The following is an 18,135-nucleotide window of genomic DNA, read 5'->3' on the forward strand; positions in this document are numbered from 1 at the left end:
CTTGTACTGTGTTGCAGGTCAAGCAGGTAGAGTGCCGTGGAAGCCTCTGGCGCTGCCGTCATGCCGTTCCCATTTGGCAAGTCTCACAAGTCTCCGGCAGATATTGTGAAGAACTTGAAGGAGAGCATGGCTGTTTTGGAAAAGCAGGACATTTCTGACAAAAAGGCAGAAAAGGTATGCATCTGGACATATTTTAATTCCTTCATTGAGGACCAAATACACAACTTTTAAAAACTGATAAATTCCCATTTGGATGTAGTTGGGTTGTTGTTGTTGTTTTTGGTTTTTTGTTTGTTTTGTTTTTTTGCTTTTTAAAATCAGGTCTCATTCCATAGCTCAGGGTGGTATGGAATGTGGGAGTCTTCTGAGAACTGAGATGGGATTGCAGGTGTGAGCCACAGTGCCCAGAGTTCATTATTCCACTCTTGCAGTGCTAGTTACTTGATTCCTGAAAGCAGTGTTTCCATAGCCCACATGTGTGCCAGGCAAGTGCTCTGCCAGATTATAGATTACTTTAAACAAAGTTTTGCTTTCCTCTCAACCCATAGCATCTCCATCTACTTAATCACTACAGTCTAAAGCCTGGCTTGGATCTCACCTGGGCCTCACTCAGTTTTCTCAGAAGAATCCGATGTCTTTTGCTTCCTAAAAGGCTGTGAATAAAGCCCATGAGTTCCACTTTTTTTTTTTTTTTTTTTTTTTTTTTTTAGATAGGGTTTCTCTGTGTAGCCCTGGCTGTCCTGAAACTCACTTTGTAGACCAGGCTGGCCTCAAACTCAGAAATCTGCCTGCCCCTGCCTCTCAAGTGCCGGGATTAAAGGTGTGCGCCACCACCACCCGGCCGAGTTCCACTTCTTGACGACAATCCTTGTAATCTACCTCATGTGTATTAGCAGTTGTCCCAGCATTCATGAAGTCAGATAATCAAATAGACTGTAATGCCTTGTCTTGTTTTTCCATGGATTGGTATTCCCCACATCCATTTCCACTAAAGCCCTATTCATCTTTCAAAATTCTTGCCTATATATATTTCCTTTTGTTAGAAAGTATCTCAGGGTCTTCCTACTCATGCCCACTAAAACACACCTTCACCGTTTGGGCACCTGCCTTAAAATGTCAGAACTGCCACCATCTTGAGTTTGCTCTCTTGTATTTTGTTCCCCTTGCTAGACTGAGAGCTGGGAGCACATATGTTAATAGCCTGAATATGAGTGAGTTGTGGCATTGGGTTTTTCATCTTCTCTTTAGTTAAGAGATTATTTTCTTTATAAGGATGAAAGATAGGTTACTTAGCTACTTTGTTTTTTTAAGCAACAAGACTTTAAAGTTTATTTTTGTTTTTAGCTATAATATAATCATGGTTTGATATGAGATTCTTCCTCTCAAATATTATGCCACAGTATATTGTGGATGCCTTCAGGTGAATTTGTAGAACATGGGACTGGTTTTTGTGACTGGTTCTTTCTATTCTGAATGGTTCCAAAGTGGATTAGCATTAGCACTTGCTACATCCACATTTGCCTGTAACTCCAGCTCCAGGGCTTTGATGCCCTCTTCTGGACTCCATGGGTACCTACACTCAACCATGCACACACCCACATACATGCACACATAAGTAAAAATAACACAAATTCTAAATAGTCCCAGAAATGATGGTTCTGAACCATCATTTCTGTTCTGCTTTCCTCTGTTGCTTTGCCAGTGTCTTTCGGTATATGGCTGACTGATCCAGGCTCCTTTTCTTTTCTCATTTTATCTTATATTTTCAATGCCCTTTGAACCAGGAAACTAAACTGATGTAACATTTGTTTCTGTATCTGTCTGTCTAAGACAACTGGATAAGATAAATCCTAGTGTGTACACAAAATGTAATACTGTCCCAATTTATGAAAGTGGTTCATAAGATGTAAAAAATAGGGAAGCCTAGTTGCAGACAATGGAAACAGGTTTTCTCAGGAGCTCAGAGGAGATAGCAGAACCACAACACCACCTGCAGTTCACAGGATCTGGCATCAGATGGAAGTAACTATAGCTATCACGGAGCAGAACTGACACCCATGGCTGGCACATGAGCTGGTCCCCTGATCTAAGAAGGCACTGTGAAGGAGAACAGACCCCATAGAGGAGTGATTCATACCATAGGAATTGCCTCAGTGGCTGCTCCTTCATCCTGAATTGTTTATCATTGAAAGTCTGTGTGTCTCTTAAGATGATGATTCGTTTTTTGCCTGTGCCTAAAGATAACAGTCTATTCCTTAAATTCATTCTGTTCATCAAACTCTGTGTGTGTGTCTGTGTTAGTTATGCTAGGGATTGAGTTGGGGCTTTGCAAATGCTAGGCAAGTAACTACCACTGAGATACACTGCAGCAGTCTCATCAGACTTACTCCATTTTCAGCACTAGGAATACCAGACAAGGTCTCTTCTTCAAGATAGGGCCTGTGTAACTCTGACTTGAAATGTATTCTGTAGACCAGGCTGGCCTCAAACTTAAGTCACCCCCTGCCTCTCCCTCCCGAGTGCTGGGATGAAAAGTGTACATCACCACCTGGCAGTTTTTAAGTTTTTGTTCACAGGACCCCTTTATACTCTCATAACATTAAGACAAAAACAAAAAAACAAAACTTCATGTATGTGGAGTATTTATATTATCCCATTAGAAATTAAAATCAAGAAAGTTTTAAATAATCATTCAAAAGAAATACACATACTCTGGTTTAACAATAACATATTTTTATGGAAAATAACCATATCCCAAATGAAAAATTCAGAGAGAAGAGTAGCAGTTTTTACTGTGCTGACAGAAGGCATTGGATCCGCACTCCTGGGCTGCTATACGTCATGCTGGTAAAGAGAGGGCTAGGGCTGGAGAGATGCCTTAGCATTTGCTGCTCCATCCCCAGGACCCACGGCATCTCAGAACTGTCTGTGATTCCAGTTCCCGGAGCCTGACACCCTCTCCGTATCTCTGTTGTGTACTTCTGCATATATATGGTGCATATAAATTCATGCACATATATATTTTTTAAAGAAAGAAAGCTATTTTAATAGCATTTGAGATAATTTTGAAAATTTGTGGGAAGCCGTTGCAGAGTGGCAGTTGCAGAGTGGCAGTTGGCTACTGCTGGCCACCACACATGCATAGGCAGTGAAGGTTCTTTTGCCAAGACAAGTTAACCAATCAGATGTGAGACACGCCTTTCCTAGGCCTATGTAAGCAGCACCACTTCTGGGCTCAGGGTCTTTTCGCCTCTACAATCAAGCTCTCCCAAAAAATGTGTGCAGAAGGATCCTGTTGCAGCGTCGTTCTTCCTGGCCAGTCGATTGCGCACAAGAAAAATTGATACCATATAAAAATTTGATAATTGGCAGTTATGCGGTTTTTATTTTAACAGCCATATCTGTAAGGAACCAAACACACTTCCCATCTTTTATACCAAATTGTGTACTAAAAAAACAAAATTTCATAACATTAATGACTTTCTTACTGCTTTCTCATAGGTATTCCTTTCTTCTCTTTCTTTACCTTCTCTCTTAGCCTAGACTGAGAATTGTGATTCTCCACCTTCAAACTCCCTGAGTACTGAGATTATAGGAAGGTGCCATTGTGCACAGTTCTCCCGAGCATCCTTAGGTGAAACCTGTAGGTTCTTTTAAACCAAGTATGTGGTCAGACAGGGTTATATAACTGCTACGGTAGTGTGTTGGCACTGCCTTAGGTTGTGCTGGAGTGTTAGCCCCTTTAGGATAAATAGCATGCAGTGAGCACAAGGCAAATGATGTCCTGCCAATGATGTAAAACCTCAGTCTGGAGGAACCCAAGAGCCCACACTTTACAATGTACTGTGATAGTTCATAAGAATTATGACAGGGAAGGGACTGGCTTGAGAGGTGGAGAATATTCTAAGTCCTGTAACGTTACAGAGAAAACGTAAGAAGGTGGCTTGATGGAGGGAATAGAAGAAAGTGCTGGGATCTGTATCATCTGCTTGACTGGAAGAATGGGGGGTTTTGTTTGAGTCCACGAGCTGTTTTGTTCTCTTAGAGTACAGTTGGAATGCCAGGATCATTTTTGGTGGTAGCACTAGGGGGAAGGCGGCTACTGGCATTCAGTTAGTAAAGCCCGGGATTCTAAATATAGAACAGCAACAAAAAAGAATTACCCAGCAAAAATGTCATTAGTGCGGAGGCTGAGTACTCCCACTCCAAGCCAGCATCACACAAGCATGGACTTACTCTGAGTATAAAACACGGGGATTTCTGAAAAATAAATTTCAGTTCAAGGTGATAGGCCGCTCTGAAGAATTAACTAGTCTAACCAGCTTGGTCTAAGTAGTGAGTTTCAGGGCAGTCAGATCTACAGAGACAGACTTTGTCTCAAACAAATAAACAAAATGCAAAAGATGATAGGAAAAGTTAGGACTGCTCCATGAGTGGCACATCCAGCCTCTGTCAGCTGTAGAAGGTGTCTGTCTGTATCAGTGTCATCTGTCTGTCTCATTCACTTTAATAGAAGTACAGACTAGTCAGGATTACTTAAGCCTTTGCGTGTGCCCCTTCCACTTCTGTAGGATCTTCACCCTAGCTCCCTCTGTGGTTCACATGGGATCTTTTTTCAAGTCTTGGCTCAAATGCCACCTTTTCGTTCAGTTTGCTATTTAAGATGAAGCCCTGCTGTTCTGCATTCCGCCTCTTCCTCTCTTTTCTTGTGCAATATATGTAATTGTTTCTTCTCCAGTGGATTATAAGCCTTTCAAAGACATACCTCAGTAATAACTTGTATTTTTTGAAGATGGAATAGAGAGCAGAGTTAATGTGAACTGCTGCTACCTTGCTGTCATGCATCACCTATGACTGCTGAGTGTGAAAAATGTCCACATTGAGTGTCCATCTAACAGGAAGGAGCTGTAACCAAGTGACAGCTTAGAATGACTGAAGATGACCAAGAGCCATATTTATTTCTCTTTCAACCCTGTCACCCAGAGCTCTGTAACTCACTGCCCAGTTATACGTCTGTCCTGATGGCTGCACAGTTGCTGTGACATAACATCATAACCATGTCAGCTTATAAAGGAAAGCGTTCAGGCTTGTGGTTCTAGAGGGTTCAAGTCCTCAGTGATAGAGTGAAAGCTTGGCAGTGGGTGGCTGATGCAGAGAAGTCTCAAAATGGCATGAGTGTTTTAAACCTTAAGGACCACCCCCAGTGACACACATCCTCCAACCAGGTCACACATTCCAATGCTTCCCAAACAGTTCCACTAAGTAAAGACCAAGTATTCAGATATATCAGCCTTTGGGGGTCATTCTCATTCATACAGTGACAGTGACCATTTCTCCCCCTGTAGTTAAGGATAGTCAGAAAACATTTTCATGATTAGATAATCATGTAGAGTGATATGCCTAATAATAATCAGAGAGTTTAATCACAGGATTCCTGAAATCTTCTACAAAATATAGCCCTCAACTCTGAACTTAACATTGTGGTAAATTTATCTGATGGGAATCAAAGCTATAACTAGCAATTTGATTGGCAAGGAGAATAAAAACTTATGGGTGAATGAAATTAGTCACCAAAGAAAAATCAGTTAACACAGAGCTTTAGAGTGTTTAATACAGACCATATTTACTGTGCCAGAGCAACTGGGGCTGCTAAGAGCATGAGATGGTGTAGCCACTTTAGAAGACAGGCAAGTTCCTAAAGAACTGAATTAAATCAGCTTTGATAGAATCATGACACTTCTAAGTATATACCCAAGAAACCATGAAATATATATCCATAAAAGACTTGTCTAAGTGTTTGTAGAAGTTTCATGTAAAATAGCCCAAGTCAGGAAATAGCCAAATGCGTGAATAATCATTTTGGCCGCATTGTTAATAGAACACTATTAACAATAAAAGGATGAACTATATATAACAGTCAAATCTCAAAATACTTATGTTGCTAAAAGTAGCCAGTGTGCATGATTTATGCTTTATACAAAGCTCTAGGAAAGGTAATCAATCTATAGCTGCAGAATTCAGGCTGGTGGTTGCTTTGGAATAGAAATAGAGGGAGAAGAAATCAAGAGAAATGCAGAAGGGTACATAAGGGAGTTATGGCAATGATGTCTCTTTTCACTGTCTTGATGGGTGTAGACACCCATGAGCAGAGCAAATGTACACAAACTGTACTTAGTATGCTGTTCATCAACAATAACTTGAGAGAGGAAGAAGAGATGCTTGTTTCATGCATCAGCTGAGGCAGATGTGTCTTAGGAACCACATAGATCTGAGGGCATATGTGTGCCCCAAGAATAACTAATGTAATGAAGAACCCAAAGAGAATATTGAGGACAGGTTGCAGTAACAAGGGTATTATTTAAATTCTGTTCCATGTGGGCAAGTCCTTGCTTGAGGTTGTGGAATGATAACTGTGTTGCAAGGAGTAATTAACCTGACATGGCAGTTCAAAACTACTGTAAGTAAAAAAAAGTTAATTGAACCAGGAGTTAGATTTGAGCAGAGTGTCTCTTAAGAATACAGAGTCTCAGTGTAGTTCCTAAGCAAAATATTTGTAAGGAACCGCCTACTATAAAGCAAGGGTTAAACCTGCTTTATAGTAGAGACCTATGGGTGGAAGCCCAGTAGGCAATCTACTTTTGTCTTCATATTAGGTGACATAAAGTCCTCAGACGCTTCCTGCGTCTGGGGCATTGGCATTGGCATGGGCTTGGTGACCACTTGGTTAAGTGCTGCAGAAGGAGCTCTTAACTGTACTGTTGGCACATCTTACACCACCACCTTCTGCAAGGTGCTTCACAGAGAGGCCTCTGTTACCACTCTCAAGTGAGGAAAACTGCTTCCTAAGCAACTCATTATATGGGAATGGAATTCACAGTTAGCTATGCCAAGCCATAATAAAAGTGTACTCCTTCGTTTGCAGCCTCCTAGAGTTTTTACTTGTGTTCCATGGTGCATAGTTATTGTACTGAGGTTGTGTAGTAGGATACATACACATAGGTCAATCCCTTTTTAACTTTGCCACAGCCTTTTATTTATTATTTTTTTATTTTTATTTATTTATTCATTTTACAAAACCCCTTTCTTTATACAAAAAAAAAGAAAAAAGAAAAAAAAGAAAAGGCTTATTATTCTTATTTTAGGTAAGTGGCAGACAGGACTAGGGTGAAACTTACTCTACCACTAACAGCCTAACAGCTGTGCCTTAGTAACAACTATTTTCACATTCACCTGCCATATACAGAGGACAGAGCTACCACCCTCAGCTTATACTCAGTTCTCTTCACCAGCATGGATGCTAGTGTTCTGGGAGAAGTATAGGTAGGTGCCAGCATATATAAGAGGGGGGAAGGGAATATTCTTTTGATAGCATGGCCACTTAACAGTGACTTGTAGTTAGAGAAATGTTTCACACTAGGAATTACTAACAGGTTTTTCTTAGTTCACGTTCTTTTAGTTGAGAATAGTCAGATACTTTCTATAATGAATTGGGGAAGGTGAGCTTGAAAAAGCATTCAACACAGGAGTTAATATATTAATTGAGTCTTTTCATCAAATATTTACCACAACTATATTCTTTTTTTTTTTTAATTTTGTCTTTATGTGAGAGTAAGCACATTGCCATGGTACACACGCCTGAGACTAGAGAACAAGCCTCAGACGTCCTTGTGCACTGTGGGGCCCAGGGCTGCTGCTCAGGGTCTCAGGCCTGCACATAAGCTTCCCTGCCTGAGAGCATCTTTAGATTCCATTCTACAATTTTGTCTTGTCTTCATATCTTTCTGTATAAAAGCTTTGATTCTTCTTCCATTTTTAGACAGTCTTACTCTGTGGGTTTAGCTAGCTGTTTTGGAACTTGCTCCTTAGAAAAGGCTGGTCTTGAACATAGACCTGCCTCTGCCTCCTGAGGGCTGGGACTAAAGGGACTCACCCCCACACTCTCCTCTGTTTCACTCTAAATATTTGTTTTGAAATTGCTAATTCATAAGAAACCATTTTCCTGCTTTTATCCAGTGGACAGTGGCCTTATTCTGTCTTTCCTCTGTCTGCTTGATGCAGGTGGAGCACTAGCTCTGTGCGATTGACCACAGGGCAGCCTGAGCCACAGCAACACAGATGAGTGTTACAAAGATGTCAGGTTTAAGGCAGAGAGGCTTTCTGGTTTGGGAGGTCCTGAAATAGACCAGTTGCACCAGTGTTTTAGTTTCTTGAGTTACTTCTCCCCATCATGGACCCACGCACCCTCAGGTATATTACCCAGGCTGGCCTGAACTCCTGTACCTTTTGCCTTTGCCTCAGACTCCTAATTTATATTTAAGGGGAAAATCTCATAGCTAGGGTGCTACTAGGGGAGGTTGTGCTGGACACAATCATAAAGGCTAAAGAACATCCCTGAGTCCTCCTCTGGGTAGGAAAGAGGTTTTATTCTAATACTGTTGCCAGTGATACACACATTAGATATGAAAATTGAGATGCTAAGGCTGTCTACATTGATCTAATAACGTAAATATTTTAAAAAATAATCCCTAAAAGCTAATTAAAGTTCTCATTTGGTTGTATGTGGATGCTAGGGAACTCTCTCGTACTTCAGGAGTCACTTGCCTTCCCTCCAAGGGACTTAAGAGACTTGAGCTCTGCTCTTCTACCCCAGCACCTGAATTCCAGGGAACTAACATGCCCAGACTCTGTTCATCACAGGCACTTCTAAGCCCCGGTACATGCAGCTACTTCATAGGTCACTTCTCAGAAGTCCTAAGGAAACAACTAAGACCTTAACCACAGTCTTTTTCTCTTGTCACAGAGTAAGAAATGTGGAACATGGGACTTCATTTTCCAGTCAAATGAGTAGCTTGTCACAAGGGATACTCTTGACTAAGTATTTATAAACAGTTGGCTGCTGTTAATAAAGCAGTCTGCCTATGAAACCCAATATGAGGCTCCCTGGCCACGCAGGAACAGCATCTGTGTCTCAGAACACCATGTCCAGATGATGAGCACTCAAAGAGTGTTCTGCCAACTAACAAAATCATGAGGTCACTGTATGTGTAAATTGCTGTCAGACCCTGGAGTGTAGGAAACGAGAGGCACATGAGAAGGGCCAGCCTGCAAGGCGGGCAGCTGAAGAAGGCCTCGCTGCTGCAGCTGGAGCCCACCTGGAAGGGGAGGGGCGGAGTGTGAACACTCAGGCTTCACCTGGAGCAGAGATGAGGCTCTTCAGGGGTGCAAGATAAAGTATTCTTCACTAATGACACATACATATCTGTCCACCTTACATTTCGTAGTTGAGCTCCATTTGTTTGGACTCCATAGAAAAAAACTGCACCGAGAAACTTCTGGTGGAACACGCCTTTAAACCCAGCACTCGGGAGGCAGAGGCAGGCGGATTTCTGAGTTCGAGGCCAGCCTGGTCTACAAAGTGAGTTCCAGGACAGCCAGGGCTATACAGAGAAACCCTGTCTCCAAAAAAAAAAAAAAAAAAAAAGAAGAAGAAGAAGAAGAAAGAAAAAAAAGGAAACTTCTGTTGGTGTGCCAGTGGCTTCTTGCCACTTCTGTAACTCTGGCCGATTGGCAGAGTGATGTCAGCTTATACAGACTCAAGGTAGTTTTACTAAGACAGACTCACATACTGAGGCAAGACCCATGGAGGACACATGACATTTGGAGGAAGTATGAATAGGACTCAACAGACTGTGAGAGGGGCTTGTTTATAGAACTAACTTTACAACATGTCTTGGTCTCTCTGCTTCGCTAATCTTCACTTTATTTGAGAGAGACACGACAGAGAACTTCTGGAGTCCCTGACAGTCCTGTTCGGCTGAGACCTGGCTTTTTCTGCTAGGTTATGCCACTGCTGCTGCTATCCTGACACTACTGAACTAGACTGCTGGTATTTGCAAGTGGATTGAGCTGCTACTGCTGCTGCTGCTGCCCTGTGAACTAAACTGCTGATTTCCTGAGAATGCAAGAACCATTTCTAAACAGCTCCATCTCCCCTGTATCCTAATAACCTTTCTTTCCCACTACCTCTGGTGAGTGGTGGGCTAGAAGAGAGGTTAAAAACATTTTAAAACCATCATTAGTAGTAAGTCTTTAAACAAATTAAAACTTACATGCAGTGTGTGTGTGCGTGCAAGAGAGAGACCTTCCTCACTAGTTTGCTTGCTTCGTTGAAAATTGTTCAGGATAATAGGGATCAGAAATCACACAAGTAGTTGAAATAGTTAAAAGACTCTGCCTTTGATCCCAAGTGCATAAATAAATAATCAAACAATAAATAGATAAATAAATAAGCCATAAATTGATAGAACATTCATACAAGTCTGAAATAGAGTGAATGAAAAGTAAAGAAGCAAACAGTACTCAGTTTAGTGGAATGTTCTTTTAGAGCAGTCGTTCTCAACCTTCCTGGTGTTGTGACCCTTTAATGCAGTCCTCATGGATTGGTGACTCTCCAACCATAAAATTATTTTCATTGCTTCTTCATAACTAATTTTGTAATATAAATATCTGATATTGAGGATATCTGATATATGACCCCTTTGAAAGGTTTTCTGCATCCGCAATGGGATCACAACCACCAATTAAGAACCACTGTTTTAATCTATGTAGTTACAGGAATTAGGCTGTAAGTTGAGCAAAAGGCACACTTAACCTTTTAACTTACTAGTTTCCCATACAGAGTGATACAGTGTGGGTGAGCTGTGACTCAAGATTTCTAACACAGGCAGCACGGGACAAACTTCTTTTCAGCTAGTCAAGCACTAGGCACAGAACTGGTTCTCCTTGGTGTTAGCTTTGGGAGATGTCTGCACTATGACCATATGCACACCAGGATCCAAGTTTAGAGTACTTGGCCCTTAAGTAAAATGGCAGCCTTATTGAATTAGTCAGCCAGTTCACTTGTTTGCTCACACTGTACCTTGGCAAGCAGGCACTGCTGGAGTGTTGCTTCCCTCCCACTGGATTGCAGTTCCTTTCTCTTCACACACACTCCCACTCCTGATGTAGGTGATTTTTTTTTTTCTTTGCTCATCATAAAGTCAGGTTGGTTTTTTTCCAGGTGCCAGATACAATATTTGATTCTTAATTCTAGTAGCCACCATCTTTCCTTTATCAATAACTGAAATATTAGCTCAGTTATCTTGTGTTGTCTTTGTGGTAAACCAGCAGTGCTGGGGGGTCTGAATTTGGTGCCTTCTTTCTAGAAGTAAACCAGATGAGTTGCTCCTAGATATTCCTGTACCTCCCCCGAACTGTTTTGCATAATCTAGTCTGCTTTTGGGCTCTTTTAAGCACTTCTTTTGCCTTCTCAGTGGGGTCTTACAGGGTTGCTCTGCCCTGGAGGCCCTGTTTCTACTCTTAAGCTCTCAGTGTAGCGGAAGGGACCAGTAACTGGGAAATTACAAGGAACAGAAGAATCACACTCAACTATGAGAAAGAGTGTGAGGGAAAACTTAGCCATAGGTGAATGTGTGACAGAATTTTACCTAGGAAATTTTTGAAATTTTTTTTGAAAAAGCTATCCAATACTGAAGTAAGCACTGAAGAAAGAAAGGGAGAGTTGGCCATCAGGTGGGTGCAAAGGACACATGAGCATAGGAAACCACATATGTGTGTGTGTGTATATATATGTGTGTGTGTATATATGTAAGGCCTCTGAGGACAGACATGTGTCCATACATCGTGGGTAAGTAGATGTCATCGTGCAGGTCTAGGTTAGACAGTAGGACCAGACTTTGTAGGGGCCATGGTAAGAAAGATTTTGCACCATTCTAAGAGAAATAAGTAATCATTGGAGCATGCTAAACAGAATCTCTTCATCATTTGGGTTTGATTGGAAAAGAATGTACAAGTCCTGTACAAGACAGGATGTAAGGAAGTCAATAGGCTAGGTAGTAATTTTAGCAGAAGTTACAGGACTTGGGTTTTGGCGGCAATGGCACAGGAGACAGCAGATGGCAGGATCTGGGAGAGTAGAGACAACTTAGCCATTTGCTGGCTCAGAAGGAAAAAGAGCCAGTGATGACCCCTGAGTTTCTGAGGGCAACTGTACTGCTACCTGATCTGTGTGTAAGGACAAGGAAGAATAACCAAGCAGTGGGCAACAACGCGAACTCTCTTTTAGATAGATTGGGTTTGAGGTAGGTACCATACTATAGACATCTAAATACATTTTGTGTAGACTGCTGAAAGACAAAGCCTGGGAGAACTGAAGATAGGCATCTGTGAGGTATCTGCCTTTAGGAGTTAATTAAAGCAGTGGGCATGGATGAGATCACTTAAAGAGAAGCTGCAGAAAAACAAGAGGCAGGAAGGAAAACCTCACATCTGGCCTTGTGGGTTTAGTTAAGGAGGACCAACTGAAAAGGAGACCAAGAAGCACCCAGAGAGGTGGGAAAAGGTAAAAATAAGGACAGGGATGGGTGCAGTAAATAACAAGTACAAACACTACAGGTGCCCAGGCATAATAAAGACAGGTAATTTAATGGCATGTAAATCATTGTCAGCTAGCCAAAAGCAATAAAGTATTAGGTGCAGGAGCTGTGTGAGAATGGGAAGGAGACGTGGATTGTGACAAACATGAGTAAATATTCAAGAGACTTAGTTATAGGTAAAGTGTAGCAGAGAAGAATTTGTGATGTCTAGAAAGAGCATATTTGGTTCTGTTAAGGGGAACCTTGGTCATATGTAAAAACTGAAAATGGGCTGAGTTGGGACTTGGCTATATGAGAAGAGGAGATAATAAAATACATGGTTCTCAGGAGGGCAGGAGGGTATCAGAACCCAAAGCAAGTAAGCAGCAAGAGGTAGGTGCATCTAATTCCATTGTCAGTGCCTCCCCACCCTCACTGTGGAAGAGCCTGGCTTTCAGCTCAGAAGTAGAATAGCTGCCATTTTGTCCCTTCCTCTCTTGTGTCTTTTAAAGACAGCTTTATTGAATGTACATATCATGCAGTTCACCATTTAAAGTGTGTGATTCCATGTCTGTTAGTTTCTGCATGGATAGATGTGACCATAACTTGAGTCAGCTCTAGAACACTTCATCACCTCACAATGAAGCCTTGCCCTTTAACTGTCTCTCCTTTCAGCACCTGTTGTTGTTAGATGAAAGCATGAGGTTTGATCTGAATTGAAAGCTGAAAATCATAAAAATTTCAAAATTGATAAATTAAAATTTTCTAAGAGTGTTCAAACTTGAGTTTAACCAGAAAAGCAAAGGAGGGTGAAGAAGATCTGCCATTTAGGATCATGACATAACCACCAGGTAGCACAGTTAGAAACCCTATTAAGTCAGTGTCAGATTTTTTTTTTCTTGTCAGTGAGAATCACTTGGAATAAAGGAACTGAAAAAGCATTGCATATAAATAGATTATAATAGAATCTATCCCGCTTCTATTCTGTCTTGGTCCAGAAAAATTACATTTGGGGCACCTTATTGCATATGAGATTTTGGACTACTGAGAAATCTAAGCCTTATAGCCAATAAAGTGTATATTGGACCAGAAAAGGTGAGCTCTGCTGCACGCAGAGGTCTAAGGGTTTATAGGACTTACAAATCAGAATAGGTTTGATTTTTTTTTTTTTTTTTTTTTTTTTTTTTTTAAAAAGTCAGAGTTGAACTATATAGCCCTAACTGACCTGAAGCTTCCTGTGTAGACTAAGCTATCCTGGAACTCAAAAGAGATCTGTCTCCCTCTGCCAGGATTAAAGGCATACACCATTATACCTGGTCAAATGGTTTAATGAAAAGATTTTACTAAATTAACTTGTTTGATTTTTTTTAATAGTCAGAAAATATGAAATGATGTCATTTTATCAAGATATTAAATAAAAATCTTTACAAATATGATTTGCAAACCCAAGTAGCCATACCCAAGATTATTAGATCAAAACTAGGTGTTGGTAGCTCATGCCTTTAATCCCAGCACTTGAGAGGCAGAGGCAGGCAGATCTCTGAGAGTTCATGACCAGCCTGGTCTACAGAGTTCCAGAACAGCCAGGACTACATAGACATAGTGAAACACTGTCTGGGGGGTGGGGGGTGCGAAGGGGATATATATTAGATCATTACTGAAAGATATGATAGGCTCATTTTTGGTACTTTCCTGGTTAGCAATTTTAGCAGGCCGCAGAAGCATAACTAGATATGTGATGGAAATATAAGAGTAATGTGATTTACTGGATATCCTTTAGAACACAGAAATGTCTGTGCAGCCTAGGTGTTAGGCTGATGGTGAAATACAATTAAATAGGAGTTAAAGCCTTCAGTGTGGTATCATGACTTCAGTTGGCCATAGCACCCATGGAAGACGAAGAAATCCACTCCACTTTAAACTCTTTCTCTTGATTGTCTACACTACTAAGGATGACCTCGGCTGGGTTGGCATGTCCCATATGCAGGATCGTCTGTATCTGGAGCAGGGTTGGGCATTAGCCTACCTTTCTTGGAACAATAATTGAAAATAAAATTGAAAAGAAGTTTTCTGAAGATATATTTTAAAGGAAGACAGGTGTACTACCTCAGGCAGGGAGAGAAGTTACTGCTTGGGCCATCAGACAGTATAGGGAGGCCATAGACCCTCCAATACAGCAGTGCTAGAAGCAGGAGATACTCAAGAAGTTGTGTGACCATTTGGTAAGAAGCTTTGATGGTTGTAAAGGAATTAATGTGGACTGTTAAATTTGTTCTGAATACTGTCATCTGCTGATGTCCAATAGCAGGTCTTCTATATTTTGGTAGGTTAGGTTTTTTGTTTTATTTGCTTGCTTGCTTGCTTGTTTTCATGAGACGGCTTCCCACCATGTAATAATCAAAGCTGACCCTAAGTTCACTGTGTAGCTCAAGCTTGTCTTGCCTTGGGTTCCCAAATGGTGGGTGGGATCACAAACATTTTGCTACCACCTTTGTCTGCATGGAGGTTTTTTAAAATGTTTGGTCTAGGACTTAGGTTAATAACATCTCCATCTTGTACTAGTCTGTCTTGAGGGAGTCTGGTACTGCACGCTACACCTTACGCTATGTTCCATGACCCTCCATGACCCTCCTGAGCTACTGTTGCCATGCGTTTTCTTGTACATGCAGTCATCTTAGAGTATGCTATTTTTGCATCAAAGAGCCAAATTTTCTTTAATATTAAAGGAAAACGTTGCTTTTATTCAATTTTTCTCCTCATTTGTATCTTTTAGTTTTAATGCATCTCAAAAACTCTTCATGTTGTCTTATTCTGGGATTGGGGGCGGGGGGCATTTTCTTTTGAATCAGGGTCTCACTAGATAGCTTTGGCTATCCTGGAATTCACTATGTAGAATTATTTTTATTTTTAAAACATTTTTATTGGATTATAAAATTCTAGGATGATAGCTTAGTAGTTTGGTTTTCTTAGTAGTTTTAGCAGTTCCCTGCTATCTGCTGGCATGTATAGTTTCTGTCAAGAAGTCCCACTGGCATTCTTTGGTTTGCTTTGGCTGTGCTTCTCTCCGTACTGCCCCCCCTCCCCCAACGGCTACTTTTAAGATTCTCTCTCTATCATCAGATTTAAACAGTTCTTTGTTCTGAATCTCTGCATGGACTCCTCCTCTGTGTCTATATCTGCATGTGGGTACATGTGCATATGTGTATACGTGGAGCTGAGGAGGGTATTATTGAAGCCCTCTGAGGCCTTCTGAGAGTTCTAAGATCTGAATTCTAGTCCTTGTGACGGCACAGCAAGCGCTCTTCACCACAGCCATCTTTTTATATAATCCATTCTTATTTCTTTTCCTTTAACTTTTAAAAATGGGTATGTGTGTTTTGCTTGCATGTAGTCTGTTCATCAAATGCATGACTGGTGCCCAGGAGCCTAGAAGAGAGCATCATACCCCTTGTAACTGGGGTGACCAAACTGTTGAGAGCACACAAGTAGGGGCTGGAACTCAATCTGGGTCCCCCAGAAGACTAGCCAGTGCTTTTAAGTACTGAGCCATCTCTCCAGCCATCTTATTTCTATTTCTTACACGAGATTTATTTGCCTTTTACTAGTATTTTTTTTTTTTTTGCTTAGGACTTTTGTTTGTTTTTGAGATAGGGTCCCTCTATGTAATCCTCACTATCCTGGAACAACGTAAAGATAAGGCTGACCTCAAACTCTCAGACATGCCTAACTCCAACTCCCAAGTACTGGAATTGAAGGTGTGCACCTGGCCAATTCACAGTTGTTTTCATTGATCACATTGTCAAATTTTTTGTCTGTTCTTTCCTCTCTTTGGGGACTAACTATAGCTATGTATATTACTAAAGTTACCCTAAAGCTTATAAGCAGGATGTCCCCACCTACGTCATTCCCATGATTCATTTTTGTCTACTTGTTACTCTTCAGCAGCATTTTCTTCAGCAGGGTCTTACCTGCTGTTACATCCACCGTATCCACTTCAAACATCAGAGTTTCTAGTTCTCAGTCTGTTGTCTTTGGTGTCTCTGTTTTTTCCTTGGTTTTTCTTGAATGTGACACATACTGTTGCAGTAACTTTTCACATCTTCTTTAACCTACCAGTGCCATTTCTTTTGCTTGCTTGTGTTTCTAGTTTCCTCTCCCTCATTGCTGCCTTCTGCTGCCCCTTCTCCCTGATGCTTAGTTGTTAGTCTCACACACATCACCACCATCTCCACCCCCAGCAGCAGCAGCACCTCACATGCCTCTTCTGAAGAGCTTCCCCAAGCTTGAGGAGGAACCCAGTCTTGTCATTTGTGTTTCTACTTTACATTAGCTGGGTTTCCATTGTATATTCAGAACATGTCATCCTTTCTGAGGGAGTGCTTGCAACCTTCCCCCTCCCTCTTCCCCCCCCCCTCCTGTAGAGTGTCCAGCTCCTGAGGATGGAGTTGGAGCTTGCACATAGGTCTGAAGGTAAATACTATAAAAAAATGGATATTTAGCTAATAGAGCTATAATATGTGTTTGTTAAAATGAATTGTTTTTCTCTTCTGCACTTTCCTCCCAAAATCAGGCTACAGAAGAAGTTTCCAAAAATTTGGTCGCCATGAAAGAAATTCTGTACGGCACCAATGAGAAGGAGCCTCAGACAGAGGCGGTAGCTCAGCTGGCTCAGGAGCTGTACAATAGCGGGCTCCTCGGCACCCTGGTAGCTGACTTACAGCTCATTGACTTTGAGGTAAGAAACTCGCTTCTTAATTCTCAATAGCACTTGTTGTGGTCCTTTTCCATGCATTCTATTCTTTGGAATAATTTAAGATCCCTGTTGACTCAGGCCCCTGACCTACATTACACACATTTCACCACATTGCACGTGAAGGTTCTTGGGTGTTCATGATACTCTTTCATTTAGATTATGTTTCATAAACTGCTTCTCTCTGCGTCAAGGAATCAACAGTCTAGAGAACGTCATAGAATGCTAGAAGACCCTAAAATGTCTTACAGCAGAGATCATGTGTTTTGTGTTTACCTGGCACTGCTTTTAAATTTTTTATTTAGTGTAGTGTTGAAACAGATTTTATTCACAATTCTGAATTTCTGACTTTTGTAAAATTTATTTCTGGTAATACTGGGCCTGTACTCTGTGGCCCCACAGCTAGAGCGGAACTACAACCAAGCCATTCATTCTTGGACTAGCTGCAGATAGCACAGCTGGCTTCTCCTCTTAGGGCCTGCTCCCTCTACCCTACCCACATTGCCTCTGTGTATTCAATTGGATCAGGACATTAGGTAGATAGTGAGTTCATGAAGATAATGGCCCCTGAGTCCAGCCTGAGAAGCAGATACACAAAGTACTCTGTCTCCATGGTCATAAGCACCTTCCTCTTTCAATGTCATGAGTATGCTTTAAGTCTCAGTGTTTATCTGCCTGCGTAATTCGATATCTGTGTGAATTTTGGTGGAGAGAGGTATGGTAAAGTTTGAAGAAGGGATAGGTACTTCAATAATTCTTAAAGGAAAATAAACATTTTTGTCCTACTATGGAGAAGATAGAACTAGATATTTCCATTTATACAACTGATTTTGTGTATTTTTAATAATGTATCAAACTGTTTTCTCTGTTAACTTGAGAGGTGCAATTGGGATATCTGATCCTTCTCCGTCTCCACCTATTCTCTCAACTGAACACTGAATTTAATATTCATTTGAAACTTTAGAGGCATTG

General features: G+C 41.1%; 1 protein-coding gene across 6 annotated transcripts in view; it reads left to right on the forward strand.

The window, feature by feature from the left end:
- Cab39 (calcium binding protein 39) overlaps nucleotides 1-18,135 on the forward strand; it is a 58,137-nt gene that overhangs the window by 24,899 nt on the left and 15,103 nt on the right. For all 6 annotated transcript variants that reach the window (NM_001355046.1, NM_133781.5, XM_011247907.3 and 3 more), the window contains 2 exons: nucleotides 18-174; nucleotides 16,984-17,148. In NM_001355046.1, coding sequence (NP_001341975.1) covers nucleotides 61-174; nucleotides 16,984-17,148 — 279 coding nt within the window. In that variant the 5' untranslated portion in view covers nucleotides 18-60. The remainder of the gene's footprint in view (nucleotides 1-17; nucleotides 175-16,983; nucleotides 17,149-18,135) is intronic.

The sequence above is a fragment of the Mus musculus genome, chromosome 1 (assembly GCF_000001635.26).
Source record: "Mus musculus strain C57BL/6J chromosome 1, GRCm38.p6 C57BL/6J".
NCBI lineage: Eukaryota > Metazoa > Chordata > Mammalia > Rodentia > Muridae > Mus > Mus musculus.